Here is a 19,195-nt window from a genome sequence, read left to right as displayed (position 1 = left end):
AGATCACTTCATCCTGAAGGCTTGTCTGCATGCGCCAGCCTCCCCCCCCCCCCCCCCCCCGTGTAGGTGGCGATCTGATGCCCCCTGGTGATTCATTAGATATGCTGGTGGAGGATTGGCAAGTCTGTCTTCCCGAAGTCATCGCTGCAATCGCCCCTCCCATTGCCCTCTCGGCCCCCACACCAAGTTGGCTCCTTGATATACCGAGGAGCTGCAACAGAAGAAGTGGGAGCTGAGAAGGCTTGAACAAGTGTGGAGGCAGAGGTAGGACGAGGAGGCAAGAACATCTTATAGGACATTTATGAAAGCCTAGGAGGTGGCAGTGAAGGTGACGAAAAGGGAATTTTACACCGCTTCCATTGCGTCCACGAGTTCACGCCCAGTACAATTTTTAAAATTGTTTGGTCTTTGGTCTCCCTCTCACAGGGAGACTGTCAAATTGCTTCTGGACCAGTGTTAGATCATTTCAGTCTGCTGTCCCAGGACAAGGTTGACAGGACCCTGCAGGCAGTGAGGCCCACCACCTGCCCCTTGGACCCCTGCTCGTCATGGCTGGTGAAAGTCAGCGCTGACGGGCTTCGAGCTCCTCTGGAGGCCATTGTTAATTTCTCCTTAAGCTCCAGAATTTTTCTGGGAGCATTGAAGGAAACAGTGGTGCAGCCTTTTCTGAAAAAGCCATCTTTGGACCCTACCGACCCGTCCAGTTAGCACCCAGTCTCAAACCTCCTGTTTCTGGGTAAGGTGATTGAGCGAGCGGTAGCAGAACAGCTGCAGGTGTTCCTGAAGGATTCCTCTGTCCTGGACCCATTCCATTCTGGCTTCTGCCCTGGTCATGGGATGGAGACAGCTCTAATTGCCCTCACAGATGACCTCCGCAGACATCTGGATCAAGGCGAGTCAGCACTGCTAGTGTTAGATCTCACAGTAGTGTTCAGTACAGTCAGCTATGATCTGTTGACTCACCGCCTAGGTGACGTGGGATTTGTGGGACTGCCTTGCAGCGGCTCATCTCTTTTCTGCATGGTCAGGGACAGAGTGTTGTTCTTGGGGAGCAGTTAATCGCCTCGCCACCCCTTAGTGTGTGGCATCCCTCAGGGGACAATACTCTCCCCAATGTTATTTAACATCTACATGTGTCCCCTCGCCAAGTTAGTGCGGAGCTTTGGATTGGGCTGTCACCAGTATGCTGATGTCACCTAACTCTATCTGTTGATGAATAGCTGGCCAGACTCCACTCTGGAAAATCTGGCCAGGGCGTTGGAGGCTGTGACTGGCTGGTTGAAACAGCAGACTGAAAATGAATCCCATGAGGTCCTTTACCTGGGCCATGGGCTGACAGGTTCTGAGATCCAGCTCTCACCCCTTGATGGGATGCTGCTAATGCTTATGCCAGTGGTGAGGAGGTTGGGCATGGTCCTGGATGTCTCCTTGTCAGTGGAGGCCCAGGTCACGGTAGTTGCCAAATCTGCATTCTTCCATCTTCGTCAGATTAGGCAACTTGCTCCTTACCTTTCTGCCCACAAGCTAGCTATAGTGATCCATGCAAAGGTCACCTCCAGGTTGGACTACTGCAACTTGCTCTACACTGGGGTGCCCTTGGATCTGATCTGGAAGTTAAAACTAGTCCAAAATGCAGTGGCACACATTCTGACCGGGACTCTGTTCCAGTCACATATAACACCAGTTTTGCACCAGCTGCATTGGCTCCCAGTAAAGTTCCGAATCAGGTTTAAGGTTTTGGACTGGGACTAGCATACCTGCAGGGACCGCCTCTCACCATATGTTCCCTGGAGACTGCTCCATTCAGCAGATAAACATTTACTGGTGGTCCCTGGCCCTAGGGAGTTTCGCCTTGCCTCAACATGGAGCAGGGCTTCCTCAGTCCTGGCCCCAACCTGTTGAAACTGTCTGTGGAAACCCAGGCCCAGCTGGATTTATTATCTTTCAGCCGGACTTGCAAGACAGAGATGTTCTGCCAGGCATATGGGGGTTGAAGCAGGCGGGCCAAAAAACAGCCTCCTACCAGGGGGTGGGAGTATTTCTCCCTCAGATTGTTGTCATCTGGTAGCTGGCCACCCTGCCCCACAGATGTGTTTTAATGCTTGGGGTGATGTGACTGATGTTTTAATATAATTTATGGAATTTGTTTTTATTATATTTGTTACCACCTGTGATCCACTCTGAACCCACCTGCAGGGAGAACGGAATATAAATGGAATAAAAAAATAAATAATTCATCAAATGATGAGCTTTTATTTAGCTTAGCTGAAGAATCATATTTAGCAAGTATTTAGCAAGTAACATCATATTTAGCAAGTAACACTTTCCTTTCTGCTTCTAGTTTATCATGATATTGCAGTTTCATTTAAAAAAACAACAATCCGGATGAAAAAGAAAAACAGGGGTAAGTAAAATACTGTTTGCATGGAACTTGGAAGCAATTTTCTTTAAAATTGTTATGGCCCATGTTCTCTTCTTGTGATTGGAAGCAGAGTTTGCTTGTATTCAAAGTCACTCAGTCCAACATGTCCAGTTGAGCAGATCTGAGTTCCGTTGTCCATCAAAATGCACTGAACTGATTCCAACATTGCCTGCAAGAGAGGAATGGTTAATAAAGGTGTTGGAATTTGCAGTGATGGCAAAGCTTACTTTATTGATTAAAGAAAAAACAATAAGCTCATTTATTGTTGAATGGAAACCCGTTACAGACTTTATATGTGAGATAGACAATAATGATTTAATGATTTGTGGATTTATGAACTAAGAAATTTGATTAGAAAAAAGAGAGCCTTTATCTTCAACACAGAGTAAGAGAAAATTTGGAAATGCTTATGTTTGCCACAGAGAAAATTGGAAGCTGTCTTTAAATTTATATAGTTTTTTCTTTTTCTTCGTGTTTTCTGTTTTGTCTGTATGCTCTGTGATTTTTGTTTGTTAGTTGATTTTTTGTTTTGTTAGTTTTTGTGTAACTGTCTTTTATGCTTTTTGTTATATAAAACTCTTAACAATAAAAAGAATGTACTGAACTGAGATTAGGCTATAGCTAGCACTTGGAAAATGGATATATTTGGGAAGAGGAAATGGATGTTTTATTGCTTATAATTGGATGTCACGGGTATTGCTGTATAGACTGAACCCTACCCACTCTTTCCTTTTTAAATGCTAGTAATGACAGGGGGTGATGATCTTGATTAGTTAAATCAAGACAAGTTTTAAAACTTCTCTCACCTTCCTGTATGGCCCTGAACCAGATTAGGGCTGCATATATGTACTTCTGTTTAATTCATTTACACCCCACATTTTTCCCCAGTGGGGACTCGAAGCAACTTATATTGTTCTACTTTTCATCTTTAAAACAACACTGTGGGGGGAGATCATGCTGAGAATATGTGACTGGCCCAAGGTCACCAGCAAGCTTCATGGCAGAGTGGGGATTCACATCTGGGTCTTTCACATCCTCGTCCAACACTCTTAATCACTACTCCACACTGCATGCATTGGTTTTCACAAAGGAAGGATGATCTGCAGTATTGATCATTTCTTGGCTCTTGAAGAGTTCGACTTTTCTTTTCAGGGTCTTTTCTTAAGCCAGTTTCTAATCCCTGCAAAAATACCCTTGAATGTGTAAAAGGACTGCCTGCTAAAATCCTTGCAGCCAGAAAGGTGGTTGAATAAGATTTCCAGTGACTGGTTTTCAGTGTCATGTTCTCCCCCATGAATAATGAAACTAGAATAAATTATGCAGGATAAGGGTCTATGTAATTGCAGAAGTCACATTTTCTTTGTGCAGAATTTGGATTTGGGTGCAGAAATTTCAACTCTCAAGAACAGAATATGCACTGCCCCTGGCTATATTTAAATGAAGTTAAATGCAAATAGAGCTAATGTGTTTGGGTGGCTAGGGGATAAGTGGAATTCTTCTTTCTTTCCAAAATATTACATTGATTTTGCCACAGTATTACAATCCATTATCATTAAATGAAAATATTTTATTGTGGCTTTTACTTAGAATCAAACAGTCCTCTTAAGCGCTTCAACAAAGACTTGCTTCATATGTCTCAGGCCTATAAATATTTTAAAAACTCAAGTGTGATCTAATGCATTTTATTAATAAGCCATTAAGACACTCTTCAAGATTACTTCAAGATGCCAAGCAAGTCCAGTGCTCAGCAAATGGAGGAAAAGGAATCTATTAGCAAGCCACAGGCTTTGCTGCACTAATATTTCCCCCTTTTCTTTCCCCCTTTATAATTGAAAACATGTGATAACCATCTAGAGCCATTTGTCCTGCCATTTTGAGAAAGTATCAATTTCATGCTTGGAGTCAGAATCAAGTTTTTGACATAATTACATCTGAGTGATCTCTGAGGAGCTATTTATGTAGCTGTTCCTTTGTTAGCTGTCCCAAATACTGTTTTGGACATGTCACTTTTTCTGCCCCAGCTAAGACGGAATTTCTGTAGATTATTTAAAACTGGATGGAAATTGTTCCACTTGCATGGAAGTCATCAACAGCTGTCCCAGAGAAGTTCAGACCCCAAAATGTTTCATTTGTCCAGCAACAAATGGTGTTAGAGGATCTGAGGGAAATGGTTTTCACACTGTTAAAGGCATGCATCCAGATATTGACTGTATGTGCAGAGCGCTGCACAGACAAGAGGCTTCTGTGCACTGGAAGATGCTCCATAAATGAAACTGGGGTTTCCTGTTTTAGGCCAGGTCTTTTCTGCATGGGGCTTTTTTGCCAGTTCTGGCCACATGCTGCTTTGATGTCTCCTCCGAGTTCCACACACAGTCAAAATACCTCAGTTCAATCTCCACATTGCTTCCCAGACTTTTTGAGTTCTACATGATGAAAGGCTGCATCCACTGCAGAATAAATTTTTCACTAGGGTTTCTGCAGGTTTTTCTCTGCACATATACTGCAATGTGTTTTTTTTATAGCAAAGTAAAACATTTTTTTTGAAGTACAGAACATTTTTTTCGGTGTAAGCCTTTTTGCCCTCCGCTTTATCCCCCTGCATTGTTATTGGTGGAACAGTAATGTGTAATCACGCTCCTCCCCCACCTCTCTTGGCCCTCGTCCTTTTAAAAAAAAGTTGCTGTTTTTTGCTACGCATTGTGTGTGCCAGGCATTTCTGGGGAGAAGCCGTTAAAACAGCAGCCAGGAGTTTCTAATATTTTCCCCAATTATTTTATTTTAGAAAAACCATGCTGCAGTGCTGTTGTTCTTTAAAAAATTAATTTTGCAGCATAAAGAGAGAGCTGAGGAAGCGATTTCTGGGGCTGGCAACTAACCATGGAAGAACAGTAAGAGTCTCTGTGACCCTGCTCCCCTGACCACTAGCCACACCAGCAACAGAGACAGCAGCCATGATGGCAAGTGCATCTTGGTGTTGCCCAGCCCATCTCCCCTGTCTCTGGCCATGCCATGCCTGGCCTCTCTGCCCCAGTAGCAGCAGCCACCTCTACCTGGCCACGGCCACCACCTCTGCCCCAGCAGACACCATACTTTGGCTGCAAGAAAAAACGGCTCTGAGACAATGGGAGGAGGGGGCTGGGGCTGGGACAGAGCCCTTGATCATGGGAATAGCTCTTGTGGAGAAAATGTTAAACCCTTTGCTTGGCAGGCCACCCAATCTGACCTCTGACCTCTTTAGCGTTGAATCACCCAAGAACTCCAATGGCGCCTCCACGGCCTCCAAAACAATAAGGATCTGGGGAGCTCTACTGAGTTCATTTTCAGAGGGATTTAAAAAGACTTCCTACACATATATTTAATTCTTTAGAGTCCCCAATAAACATTAGATGGGCAGTAAAAAAAAAACCATTGCAATGTTTTTGTTTTTTAAAAAAAAATTAATGAAACCACTGATCTCAGATTTCCCCCCAGAAAGCCTACTGCATAAAAGGGGCATTTTTTAAAGTGCAGAAATAAAAACCAGACACCACTTCAGTTTGACTCCCTCAAGTACAGAATTATAGAAGCCAAAAGTGGTTCCATTCCTTGTGGGCCAAATACCCAGAAAACCAACTGTAAGTGTGCCATGAAGGAGACACCCCAGAGTATTCCCAAATACTGTTATCCCCATGCTTCAGTGTTGCTTGGTGTATCTACAGTGAAGCCCCGTGGTGCTTCATTCAGATTGTCCCTCTGATATGCTGTTATCACTTAGTCTAGAATATAATTTATTTTGTCACATAGGGAGTTTATATCCTGACTTTCTGCTATAAAAATGACAAACAGGGCAGTTTGTAACACAAGACAGGATTTAAAAACTCCAAAGCTAACAGTAAAAGATAGCAATCATAAATATAACAAAACTTCAAGGTGTTATAATGAAAGCAGCAAGAATGGAAAGAGGGTTTTTTTAAGGATTGAATAATCAGATCATCAGTGAAATGTGCAGCTTCAGGGTAGTAAAAGCACCAAATGCCCTCCAGAATAAAATAATTTTCACAAGATTCCAGAAGTCCAAGACAGGTTCATAAATTATTTTTTAAAGAATAAAATCTAGTGATGTACAAGAAAAATGTAGCCGTATTAATCTATTGCAGTAAAAGTAAACAGGAGTCTTGTAACACCTTAAATATCAAGTTTTATTCTAGCATAAGTTGACAGTGGACTGTTTAACTCTCTGAGTGAGATGCTATGCAAGATGTTACTTTAAAATGAATTCCTGTCAAACGTCTTTCAAGGCCAGCTTTCATAAAATGAAATCGTGTGTGGCTCCATGATGGGCAAAGTCCTGTAATGGTTCCCACCCATTAAACTAAGCAGAAAGTGAACATTTATGCCCATCTAATGACCATGCATATTCAGCTCTGCTGGACTATAATTATAGTGTTTGCCTGTATCTGTATTACCGATTCTCATGTCTGTAGAAACATGAGATTTCTGAATTATCTGAATTGGCCTCATGTCATGGAAAGTCTCTCTATAGTTTCTCTTTGAATGCTGAAGGCTCATCAGTACGAAGATTTGAAAACACCTAGCACATGATTAGGTCACATGATGGTCTCTCTTCCTTTTTTATTGTATCTTGCTCTTAATCTATCTCATAAGGATATTGCAAGGATAAATGGGATAAAGGAGGAAGGGCAGGATACAATGGCAGAATACAATACAATAAATGGGCAGAATACAATACAATAAATAGTAGAGCAGTGTCCTCAGTAAATAAATGTCATGAGTCAGCCTCAGCCTTGACTGGCCACCTTACCTCTTGCCCCAGACTCCTCCTCAGAGGACGAGCAGGAAGAGCCAGTAGGGACTACTCTAGAGCCAGAGCCAGCCATGGAAGAGCCAGCAGGGTCTACTCCTGAGCCGGAGCCAGCCATGACAGCTGCTGCCCCGGACGAAACTCAGCAGGAGCAGCCAGAAACCTCTGCAGAGGCTGTTGGAAACAAAGACTCCCCCAGAGCAAAAGAGAAACCTGAGCTCCCTGGGCCAGCTGAGAAGAGGAAAAATAAAGCAAAGGCAGCTCCATTGGAGAGGAGAAAAAGTGCTCGTTTGCAGGCACAGCACTGGCTGGGGCTATCAGGCAAAGAGACAATACCTGCTCCTTGTTAGGACAGTATAAGAGAGAGAAGCTGAAGAAGCCAAGCGTGTAAACAACTCAGCTCGCCACTCCCTGCAACCAGAGCGCTGAGCCTGGAAGCCCCTGCCCTGCCCTGCCCTGCCCTGCCCTGCCCTGCCCTGCCCTGCCCTGCCCTGCCCTGCCCTCGCCTCGCCTCGCCTCGCCTCGTGCCCTGCTCTGCTTCTTGATTTATCAGACTCTGACCTCAGCTTGCCTTCTGACTTCCCTTCTGCTTGCTCCTCTCTCTGACTAATGTATTGGCTCTGACACTTGGCCTGTCTTCTGGACTCTTGTTTGCCGGCTCCTTGACTACTGACTTCCTGGCAACTAACCTTGGCGTGGCTTGTGTACTCCCAGCAACTGCATCTCGCTGGGACCATCTGCAGCACCAGTGAGCCACCCGCCTGTCATGGCCAGCCCTGAGCGCGACAATAAATGTATGATGTGTCATAAATGGATTATTTGAGTGGTTGGATTCTATCCATTCCTGACAAACACCCTTCTGTACCATGGATTTGCGTAGCCCCTATCCTTCTCCTTTCCTCCCCTCAACACAGTGTCAGATCCACCATCTAAGCCATGTATGGGGTTTTTTTCTGAGAGTCAGCTCACACTGTGTCCATTTGCATGTTGTGAAAATGGTTTCTGTAGGTCGGTGCAGCTATTGGCAAAGACTTCTGAAGAAGTCTTGTGATGGCTTCAGCACATGCCTGACTGGCAGTTAAACCCATTTCTGGCAGCTTCACAATAAAGATGGGCTAAGTCAGACATGTTTTAAAACTGACTTGCACATGGTGAGATTTGAACTCGGAACAGGGAGTGACATAGATTTGTTTGATTAGAGATGCTTAGTTGCAGCATACTTGGAGAGTCCTTGAGGCAAGTGATCTTTTCTGGTGCTGCTTCAGCTGCTGATAAGAAACAGAGTTTGTCATAAATAACTTATTAGTGTTTTATTACACTTATATTCTGCTCCTCCCTCCTTGCATAATCTCAGAGCAATTCATATGCAGCTCTCAGTGGTCTGCTGTCCAGGACTGGTCAGGTCTATGCCTTCTTAGCTTTCACTACCGTACAGTATCTGGTATTGCCAGGCTATTCCCTTTGCATGACTGTGGATTTCCATTCCTCTGGCCCATAATTGAATTTTGGTTTATGAAATGAATATTCATACTACTAATATTATGGTACATAACATATAAATGACACTACATAACCATTAAAAAGTAATACCAGTGCATGAAATGCTGTCCATTTTCTCATTCAGATGGCTTAAAATGATGAAGAAGCGTTAATCTTCTTGCTCTGCAAAAGTGGAAGTGGGTAGCCTGAAAATGTAGGGTTGATATCCATCCATCCAGCCTGCTCTTATAAGTATCGTGCAGGCCAATTTTTGCAGAAGCAAAAGCTTTGAGCAAGTGGCATATTGAAATGAAAAAGAAATAATTGCAAAGCTTTGCTTAGCAACAAAGCAGGAACTAGTGCTTTTCAAGGCTAGGCACGTATCCCTCCCATCAAACGTCGCTCAAATCCTGTCACTTTTGCAGCACTGCAAACATTCCTTTTAGGTTTCTGAAAGCTCTTTAACCTTTTCCTCAGTCAAAAGCCTTGACTCTTGGAGTTCTGCAGTCTCTTATGGAGGACAGCTTACAGGGTCCTATTTCTTCTGCTAAAAAGCAAGTGCCCTTCTAAGATCATCTGTGACTGATGCTGTGTCCCAAACAGGACCAAAAGGAAAGGCTCTAAGCAGTACTTTGAATGCGAAAACCACTGAAAATTTCACAAGCGTACTTCTTGTAGCGACGCTTGCGTGCATTCAGTCTTTGTAATATTGGGGTGGGTTTTTCCACATGGAAATTTGTAGAATTTTGAAGGTTTTTTTTTCAACACAGACCTGTCCAACAACCCCTTAGTAATGATCTAGCACAAATGGAGAGAAGAGGACACCAAGGTGCACCATGCTAGAGGTTTATGCAGGACAAGAAATATGTTCAAGAGGCATTAATTGTAATTGTTATTAAAGGAAAGTAACTAGGTTCTGTGTGTTTGAAGGGAGGGGGGTTCTGTCTGAGACTAAACAGGAATGTCTGCTTGTTTGCTGTTAGATCAGCTGGTTTGTGTGTGCGTGTGTGTGTGTTATGTGCATCAAGTCGCTTCCAATTTATGGTGACCTTATGAATGAAAGATCTCCAAAATGTTCTGTCATTAATAGCCTTGCTCAGATCTTGCAAACTGCAGGCCATTGCTTCCTTTATTGAGTCAAGCCATCTCATTTCGAGTCTTCCTCTTTTCCTACTGTCTTCCAGTTTTCCTAGCATTATTGTCTCTTCCTTTGAGTTTTGTCTCCTCATGATGTGAGCAAAGGATGATAGTCTCAGTTTCCTCATTTTAGCTTCTAGGGAGAATTTAGGCTTGATATGATCTAGAACCCACTTATTTGTCTTTCTGGTTGTCCATGGTATCCATAAAACTGTTCTCCAATACCACATTTCAAATGAATCAATTTTCTTCCTGTCAGCTGTCTTCACTGTCCAACTTTCACAACTGTACATAGTAATGAGGAATTTCACAGTGTGGGTTATCTTGATCTTGGTTCTGAGCAACACTTCTTTACACTTAAGGATCTTTTCTATTTCCTTCATAGCTTCCCTTCCAAGTCTGAGTCTTCCTCTAATTTCTTGTCCCTTTTGGTTGATGACTGAGCCAAGGAACAAAAAATCTTTAACAATTTCAGTTTCTTCATTGTCAACCTTAAAATTGTGTGATTCCTCAGAAGTCATTACTTTTGTCTTCTTTATATTCTGCTGTAATCCTGCTTTGGTACTTTCTCCTTTAACCTTTGTCAGTAGTCGTTTCAGGTATTCACTATTTTCTGCCTGTAATGTCATATTATCTGCATATCTTAAATTGTTAATGTCTCTTCCACCAATTTTCTCTCCAACTTCTAAATGCAATCCAGCTTTCCTTATTATATGTTCTGCGTATAGGTTGAACAGATAGGGAGATAGAATACATTCTTATCTGACAAGTTTGTCAATTGGAAACCTGTATTTCCTAACAGTAGTCTCTTGTCCAAAGTACAGGTTGTGCATCAAAACAGTCAAATGTTGTGGCACATCAGTATCTTTTTACACCATCCATAGCTTTTCATGAACCACACCGTCAAAAGCTTTGCTGTAATCTATAAAACATAGGTTGATTTTCTTCTAAAATTCACTGGTATGCTTCATTAGCCAACATAAATTTGCAATATGATCTCTAACGTCTTTTCTTTTGCTGACTCCAGCTTGAACATCTGGCATTTCTCATTTTGTGTTATGGTAAGGACTAATTTCTGAAGCTTAGAAGAATATTGGAGTGATAGGGACTCAAGTGTCACTCAGTGAGGCATGCTCATCAGACTGCTCATCAGGATGAAAAGAAACATCATTTACATTTACACACTCTAACCCCTACAGCATATTGGCTCTTGGGGTACTTAGCGAGGAGCCAGGAAAACATGCAAGAATCTTGTGCCCTCGACAAATATCGATTGGACTAAATTGCTCAGAATTATAAAATCCATGCTCTGCAGTATTCCACACTGAGACTAATCGCTTATAATAATTAACTAGCAACTACATTTTCCCTCCCCAGGATATGGACTTCACTGTCATAGAGCTATCATTATGATATGTAAACTGATCGGGATTAAAGACATGTATGCCAAACTTTATGGATCCAGAAATCTATTGAATCTCACCAGAGCACTCTTCAAGGGATTATCAAGACAGGTAAATTACAGAGTAGGAGATAGTAGGCTGTGTTTATCAGATTGCAAGTTAGAGTTATAGCCAGTGGTTCACAGTCAGAGATACTCTAGAGATCTTACAGTTTGTCACTGCTCCCTGTACTAACACTGGGAGAAAGGATTAAAATATTTGAAAAATAAAAAATGGCTCTAAAGCTGCAGTTTTCTTACAAAGAGAGGTCAGAAAGCAGGCTAGTGCATATGTGGTGCTCTCAGCCTCTTCACCATGGTTAAAAGAACAGGAGGAGGGTGATTACACATTTCCTTCCAACCCAAAGCAGATTTCTCCCACTTTCCTGTCACCAGGTTTAACCAGGGTTAAAATACAAACAACTAACAGCCACGATTAACACTCACCAGGGTTTTGGAACCAGGGTTGGAATATTATTATGATTAAGGCTGTTGCCAATGAAAGCCTTAACACTGTCCAAAGAAGGAAGGGAAAAAATGAGTGGGGAGGGCTTGCAAGAACCCCATTGACATTCCTGATTCTTTAATGATGGTTAAGGCATTGGAAGCAATGCGTCTGTGCCAGCCTTTAGAAGACCAGATTGAAGACTGCTGGGAAAACTTACGTGATATATGAGTCATGTGTATATCCTGCAGCTCTGAATCTAGGGTGAAAGCCTGCCCCAGTTACATATGTTGTTCACCCGTATCCTTTTTGCACTGCGGTCTTGCACAGACTTTGACTATAAGTCTCAGTCCCAGCATTGCACATCTCCATGGAAGAGTGTGGGGTTAATGGGGACTAGGAGGAGCACAAGACAGGCCCAAGACCAGTCTGGGACTTAACACAGTCAACCATGAGTAAATAGCCAAGTCAATCTGGGGAAGCAGAAAAGAGCAGGGAATGGTTAATAGTCGTTGCCAGGCTTACCCCATAGAGCCTTAAGGGTAAACTCTGTTTCCTTCCTTGCATCGAGAAGGCTGTGTATCACTCCAGTCATTTCTGAGCACTTTAGTAGAGGAGGGCTGTGATATGGTAATTGGAAGGGAAAGGGGAAATGTCAGTGATGCCTCTCCCTTGGTGAGTCTCTAGAGGCAATGAAGTAGCAGGCATGGGACCCCTGCTGCCAGGCGTTCAGAAGGCTGAAGCAGGGGAGAACTATTTTAACCCAAGGACATCAAAAGGAAATCATAAAGCAGATCAAGCTCATCATTATATTTGCCTTTTCCCCCTCTCCGTAGCCAGTGTACTGAACAACGATTTGATTCCATCATTAAAGAAATAGTTGCTTTCCTTCTGACCTTGTACTCAGGGAAGGTTTGGAAAAACAGGAGCAGTGTGGTATCTTTTCCTGCCCAAACAGGAAAGTCTAGTTAGTGTTGAAGTAGCTTTTTTGTTGGGAATTTATAGCTTGTAGGCTAATAGAGTTTCTTAAATTTAAAAAGGGCATTTGTGTGGATCTTTGCAAATCTCCTCCTTTAGTGGGATCATCAGTATATTGGTATGGAAACTACTTAGCTACAGAGATGGAAGAGAAAGGAGGTCATTTTTAAGCATAACTCTAAAAGGAGTGGGATTGTAAACAGGGCTTTCATCTTCATCAGGTGCCATTTTTGTGCTTTTCATTTTGCATAAGTTGTAGAAAGCAGGTCATCTTCCTGGAATCTCAACTTTCATTTTATGAAAGCACATTTCTAGTCCTTACAGATGCATTTAATAATAAAAATGTGCTTGATTACAAGTGATTTCACTTTAAAAAAAACTAAGGCATTAAACAGAGCCTTTCAAATAAAGAAATCAAGCCATTTATATGGAACCAGCAAGTGACTGAGAAGTTTGCTGGATGCAGATAATTTTTTTATAGGAATAGTTCCTTTCTTGTTATATAATTATTTTGTGCAATTCTACCGTTTCTGCAAAATCATGAAACTTGGAAACCAAAATGCAATTATTTTGAGGAGCTTTGCCTATTACCTGGTTTTGTGTTACCTACCCATTTTCAACTTGCATTTTTAAAAGCTGACATTATCAGTATTCTGTCAGGTACCGGCTTCCCAAAAGTAGTTTATGGGTCATGTGCTGCTCCCCCAGATCCTCAAGCATCATCTGTTTGTTAGGGAAAAGATAACATGCCTGTTTTTATCATTTGTACTATAGCCTGGATCTAGGTATACAAAGTATATCAAGATGGGTAGGCAGGCTACGTTTGGAATTGAATAAAAGAAATTTTGTTTCACTTAGAACTTTCTCTTTTTATCTTGCCAATCAGGAAACTCACCAGGCCCTGGCCAATAAGAAAGGCCTCTACATGGTAGAATTCCGTGAGGAATGTGGCCCCTTGCCCATTGTGGTTGCTGCACCCCAGGGGGTCCTCAGGAAAGACCCTGAGCCTGAGAATGAAGTTCCTGATACCAAGCTGGAGTGGGACGAAGTGAAGGCAGCCCAAGGCATGAAGAAATCTCCCTGGGCAAATGTCAAAAGAACAGTGTGGTAGATGGGGCCCCTCTGTTGATGCACAAAACTTAGGGAACATCAGACATCAGCAAATTACATGGATACTTCTACTCTGTGCAAAGTGATCTTCCCGCTGAGTAGTCCTCATGACAATTTGGAGCCACTGTACCATGGAGCCTCAGAATGACATAAGCATCACTCTCAGTTTAATGAATTTCTGTTGAACATAGGTGTCTGCCATAGCATGGTGTGCAGGGGAAAAAGTATTGTGACATAAATGCATCTACTCTGCTGCTTCTATCCTGAGGGGGAAAAGAGTCTTTTCTTTGAGTAACTTGAAGAGACTATCAAACAATGTGGCAGAAATAAACACGTCATCAAATGCTCTTCTGCCTCGTTTTCTATCTTAAGCATTTTGAACCACTGCTTGTGATTTCCCAAAAAGGGATTCTTTGGTTCACTAAGTTCAGGTACCAACTGAGTTCTTGTGAAATATTGTAACCAACAAGGCAATTATGTTGTCAGTGTAGGAGAGAAAATTGCAATCAGAAGAGTGAGAATAGATTCCAGCGAGACAGCACAGAATGTGACTTGCAAGTTTTGCCCCACCATCCCTTGCAATGCCCCCTGGATTCCTTAATTGCAACTCTGTGCTTGCCTAAGTGATGTGTGGTCCAAGAAGTGTGGCAAAGGTGATCTGGGCTATGCCTCTCAAATTGTGCACTCACATATGCTTTCCTTGGCCACATTCCAGTAAGCCTTTATATTGCAAAGTCCTTAGCTACTGTGGTTAATGTTGGAATAGGACTGCACAGACCAGAGTGCAGTTCCCCATTCTGCCAGCAGGATTTGAATCCAATGGTACCTTAGAGGGCAAAACTTTTTAGGGTACAAGTGTTTGCTCATCAAAACTCCGTATCTGAAGAAGGTGTCTGAAGAAGAGAACTTTAACTCTTGAAAGCTTATCTCCTAAAAATTTTGTTGGTCTCTAAGGTACCACTGGACTCAAATCTTGCTGTTCTGTTGCAGACCAGCTAGAACCATTCTACCAGGAAGCTCGTTGGCTGACTTTGTGAGGCCAGTCACTTCACTGATCTGCCGTAGTACATTTTTATCCTGGCTTTCCACCAAGGAGCTCAGCGTACATGATCCTCCCTTCTCTCCATGCAACAGCCATGTAAGGTAAACTGGGCTGAGAAACTGAGTCACCCAAAGTCACTCAGTCAACAAGCTTCATGACTGAATGAGGATTTGAATCTGGGTTTCCCATATTCTAGTCCTACATTCTGACCATTGCCCCACAGAGACTTCTGTTATATTTCTGCGCAACCAGGGTTGTTTTCAGGATGGGGGAGCCAAGACAGGAGGGTGTTGCTCTGAACTCCTAGGAGGAAGAACAGATCTATTGAATAATAATCATCCTTAAAGATGATGCTGCTTGGAATTCTTAGGTGGTTGTACCAGATCTGAGAGAGGCGTAGCCTGTTTAAAAGGGAGCTGGAATAATAGTGTGTCTTTTTAGAAGAAAGTTATGACTCAAAGCACCAGATCTGTCTCCCAACAAAAGCTGATTAATTTCATCAATTGATTCTCTCATGTATTTGTTCAGAAGTGCTGATCAGTGTTCAAACATTTTGAGTTCCCTTAAGAAATTATTTCTCTCTGTTTATAGATTAAATTCCTGATTCCCATAACCACACTTATGTTACTACTTTATACTACTTTATATAAGGCGTATAATGTGAGTTCCTGAACTTTTTCTGAGCTAAAGCTAATTTCCAGCTGAGATTCATGAATTGCACCTAGCTGTGCAGAACAATTTCAATCTAATTTTCTGCACAATCTCTCTGTGTTCAATCCATTGATGCAGAAGATGACTGTGTGATTTAACAGACTCATATTGTTCCCTCAAAGGCACTTCAAACAGCTTTTCAGTAGAACTGAATTGTGGCTTCCTGTGCATGGTCAATGGAGTATCGATACTTTTTTTAAAAAAAATGCAATAAAAAGTCATTTTCTGATTAAGAAAGAAATATTGAGAGCACACTCAGCAGATAAGTGAGTAACAAATTAGTGCCATTTACTCCATGGCATACAGCTGGACCAATGGTCTGACCCTATATAAAGCAGCTTCATATGGTGTTTGAGAATCTCCATTCTCATTACGCCCCATGAAGGCAGCCACTCGGCTGTTGCTGGGGTAGAAGGCTGGCATAGCATGGCTGATCTGGATCTAAGGAAAACATCAGAGGGAAGAGCAGTGCTTGTTGCAAAAGCTTCACTGTCAGGGTCGGACAGAATCCAGCCATAATATTCATCGACTAAGGGAACCAAAGCTATTTTCTCTCCATAGCTGTGGGGAATGGGGAGGGAACAACATGGCAGTGGTTGTGGTAGATAATAGATGGTGAGGCTCTCATGGGAACTCAGGGTGCCTGTATGCTCAGAAGGGTCCCCAGAAATCCTTGCAACATATTACCCCACACACCACACTGCTGTTGTGATGGGCATTTTGCTAGTGCATTATAATACTCTTGGCTCTCTGGGTTCAGACAGAGGAATGATTGTGGCATATGGCTTACTCTGATCGGATTCTGGCTCCAAATCTCTCTCCGTCTGTCTGTCTGTCTGTCTGTCTGTCTGTCTCTGTCTGTCTGTCTGTCTCTGTGTGTGTGTGTGTGTGTGTGTGTGTGTGTGTGTGTGTGTGTGTGTGTGTGTGTGTGTGTGTGTGTGTGTGTGTGTGTGTGTGTGTGTGTGTGTGTGTGTGTGTGTGTGTGTGTGTGTGTGTGTGTGTGTGTGTGTGTGTGTGTGTACACATGCACAAATTCAGTGTTAGTGGAGGGAGAAAATACCTAGAAGCCAAGAAAATTACTACCCAGCCTGGATTATGTAAGGAAGAGTGGTGGGGGGATAGGAAATGTCTTAAATTTTGTTCATGAAGAATTTTGGAAAGTTGGAGACCAGGTTGGCATTAAATTGTAATTAATGGTTTTTAAGTGCACCCAGCCCCTTCAAACAAAATCTTACAGATGTAAAGGCAGAGCTGACATTACGGCCACCCAGATGAAGATTTTCTCTGCTCCTTTTGTACTACCCAAACCCAACCCCCAAATGATCTGAAAACAAATCATGTGTTTGGTGTAGTGGTGTAGTGGTTAAGAGTGGCAGGACTCTAATCTGGAGAACCGGGTTTGATTTCCCACTCCTTCACTTGATGCCAACTGGGTGACTTTGGGTCAGTCACAGCTCTCTCAGAGTGGGCATTATGTTGTCCCGAAGGGTGGTATATAAATCAAATATTTTCTGGCTCCATGTATACCCAAGGTGATTAAGACCCCTTGAATCAGGACTCCCTAGGCCCTATACCCCACCCCTCAGCAGTTCGGAGCAGGAATTCTAGCCCCCTCGAAGGTCTAACCCTATTCATTTCACTAGACAGTGTGGTGTAGTAGTTAGAATGTTGCACTAGGACCAGAGAGACTTAGGTTCAAATTCCAATTCACCCACAAAGTTCATACTGATTCAGTATGCACCTATTTTTGCACCTTGGTATTTGCCACAGTACAAAATGACCCTGAAAGAAGATACGTGGTCAGATTTTTAAAAAGGAAAATTGGAGTCAACCCCTAATAGTATGAAATTGTTGCAAATATTACCATATCATGAACTTTTATGATTTTTTTCATTATATGTTCATGATTTCCATTTTCAAACATGTAGCTTACAGTTCACTGCCCAGCCTGGAAAAGGTAATGGTCATTGCAGAGTTCATGTTCCTCCTTTCACATGCTATAAATTACAGTCACCCACCTGGCAATCACCATGTAGAAGCAGCTGAGCTAGTAGTCTAACTAGCACCATTGAGAAAGAGACACTCTTGTGTCTTCAAGCAGAATTTGCAGGAAGGCCTCTTTAGAACCCACAACTGCCACCAGGTGGCACTCTTCTCCTTGTTCCTTTGCCTCCCAGACAAAATAACTCGACGTAAATGGGAAAGGATCTTTCTTCCAGACCATGTGGAGCCATAATGTAACCATGGCTCTGTATAGTACAGTGGTTTGAAATCCTGAAGGCGGTTAAACACAGGGGGAGCATCCAGGAATGCACCTCCATCCTCAACCGCACAGTCAGCTGGGGCGGTTAAGAACAAAATCACATTATTTCTGTTAACATGCAGCTTGGAGCATAGGGTCCACAAGGTCTGGGGGAGGTGTCCACAGCTGTTTATGTGTCTGCACATTGACATATAAAATGGGGGAGTGAAAGGAGATCCATAGCTCAGGGTTGGAGCAAATGTCCTGCAAACAAATTTCAGTATCTCACGCCTTTTGTTGTACAACTTTGACACCTCACACTATGTTGTGTCTGTTCTGTATGCATAAAAGAATAAATTTTTAAAATGGTGTTTAGTTAAAGCAGGGGAGGGTTTTTTCCTCGTTCAGAAACTAATGGGATCCCAAAACATTCTTTTTATGCTGAGTATTCTCTGAATGCTGGATATTTGCCAGATATGAAATTTCTGTGTTCCCAAGATCTGATCTCATGGTTTGATATTTGCAATTGTTATTTAACAGTCTTTGATCTGGCATGCAATAGCACCCAATATTTGAATATACTTGACAGCTGCTATGCAGTAGTCAGGTGTGTTGGCTTTGACATTACTTTGCATCAAATAATGTGACAGGTTATAAAGTTTCATCTTGTACGCCTGCCAAAATCAAGACAATCAAGAGATGCCAACCAGTCAAAAGCACTGTTGCTATACTGGGCTCTCTTGCATGACTCCTCCATCTGGCATCAGAGCCAGGATAGAAGGAACATGCTTGTCATGGTGCTGTATGGTGTGGAAAGCCAGAGAAGTATCAAGGATTCGTTCCTCAATAGAACAGTGGCAGAACACCTGGTTTACATGAGGAAGGCCACAGATTCAAACACTGGCATCTCCATTTTAAAGGATTTGGGATAGTGGCTGCTGACTGCTACCATTTTAGATCCATTTTAATGGATTTCACTGCCTGAGACCCTGGTGAGGATAGTTCTAAATGGAACAATGGTCTGACCTGGAGAAAGGGGTAGTCTAGATGATACAGTAATCAAAGAGAGATTTCTGTTTTCACATGGCATACTTATTCATTTAGAAAAGTTAAAAGATATCTAATGAGTTTGTAGCTTGCCACCTTCGGTATCTGCCTCAAGATTTTTGTGATGATTTCACATTATTTGGGGGGAGCATTGTGAATTATACTCCCAGGGAACAATGCTTATAGCAACTGCTAGCTGCAGGGTTCCAATTTCAAACAGTCTGAAAGAATGGATATTGATGTACCGCCTATGTGTCTATGGATTGCCAAAATACTGACTTCTACAATGGAAAGCTAGCAACAAATTATAGGGAAAGAAACCTCCTGAACTCTGAGAGAG

At 42.5% G+C, this 19,195-nt stretch overlaps 1 protein-coding gene across 1 annotated transcript in view; it reads left to right on the top strand.

Moving 5' to 3' along the window:
- Positions 1-14,160, top strand: part of MRPS5 (mitochondrial ribosomal protein S5) — a 60,226-nt gene extending 46,066 nt beyond the window's left edge. The window contains exons 9-11 of the mRNA XM_054983387.1: positions 2,342-2,404; positions 11,217-11,353; positions 13,590-14,160. Coding sequence (XP_054839362.1) covers positions 2,342-2,404; positions 11,217-11,353; positions 13,590-13,814 — 425 coding nt within the window. The 3' untranslated portion in view covers positions 13,815-14,160. The remainder of the gene's footprint in view (positions 1-2,341; positions 2,405-11,216; positions 11,354-13,589) is intronic.
- Positions 14,161-19,195: the final 5,035 nt, after the last annotated feature.

The sequence above is a fragment of the Eublepharis macularius genome, chromosome 1 (genome assembly GCF_028583425.1).
Source record: "Eublepharis macularius isolate TG4126 chromosome 1, MPM_Emac_v1.0, whole genome shotgun sequence".
Classification (NCBI taxonomy): domain Eukaryota; kingdom Metazoa; phylum Chordata; class Lepidosauria; order Squamata; family Eublepharidae; genus Eublepharis; species Eublepharis macularius.
Note: the sequence above shows the minus strand (reverse complement) of the source record. Positions and strands in the feature narration are given on the sequence as shown.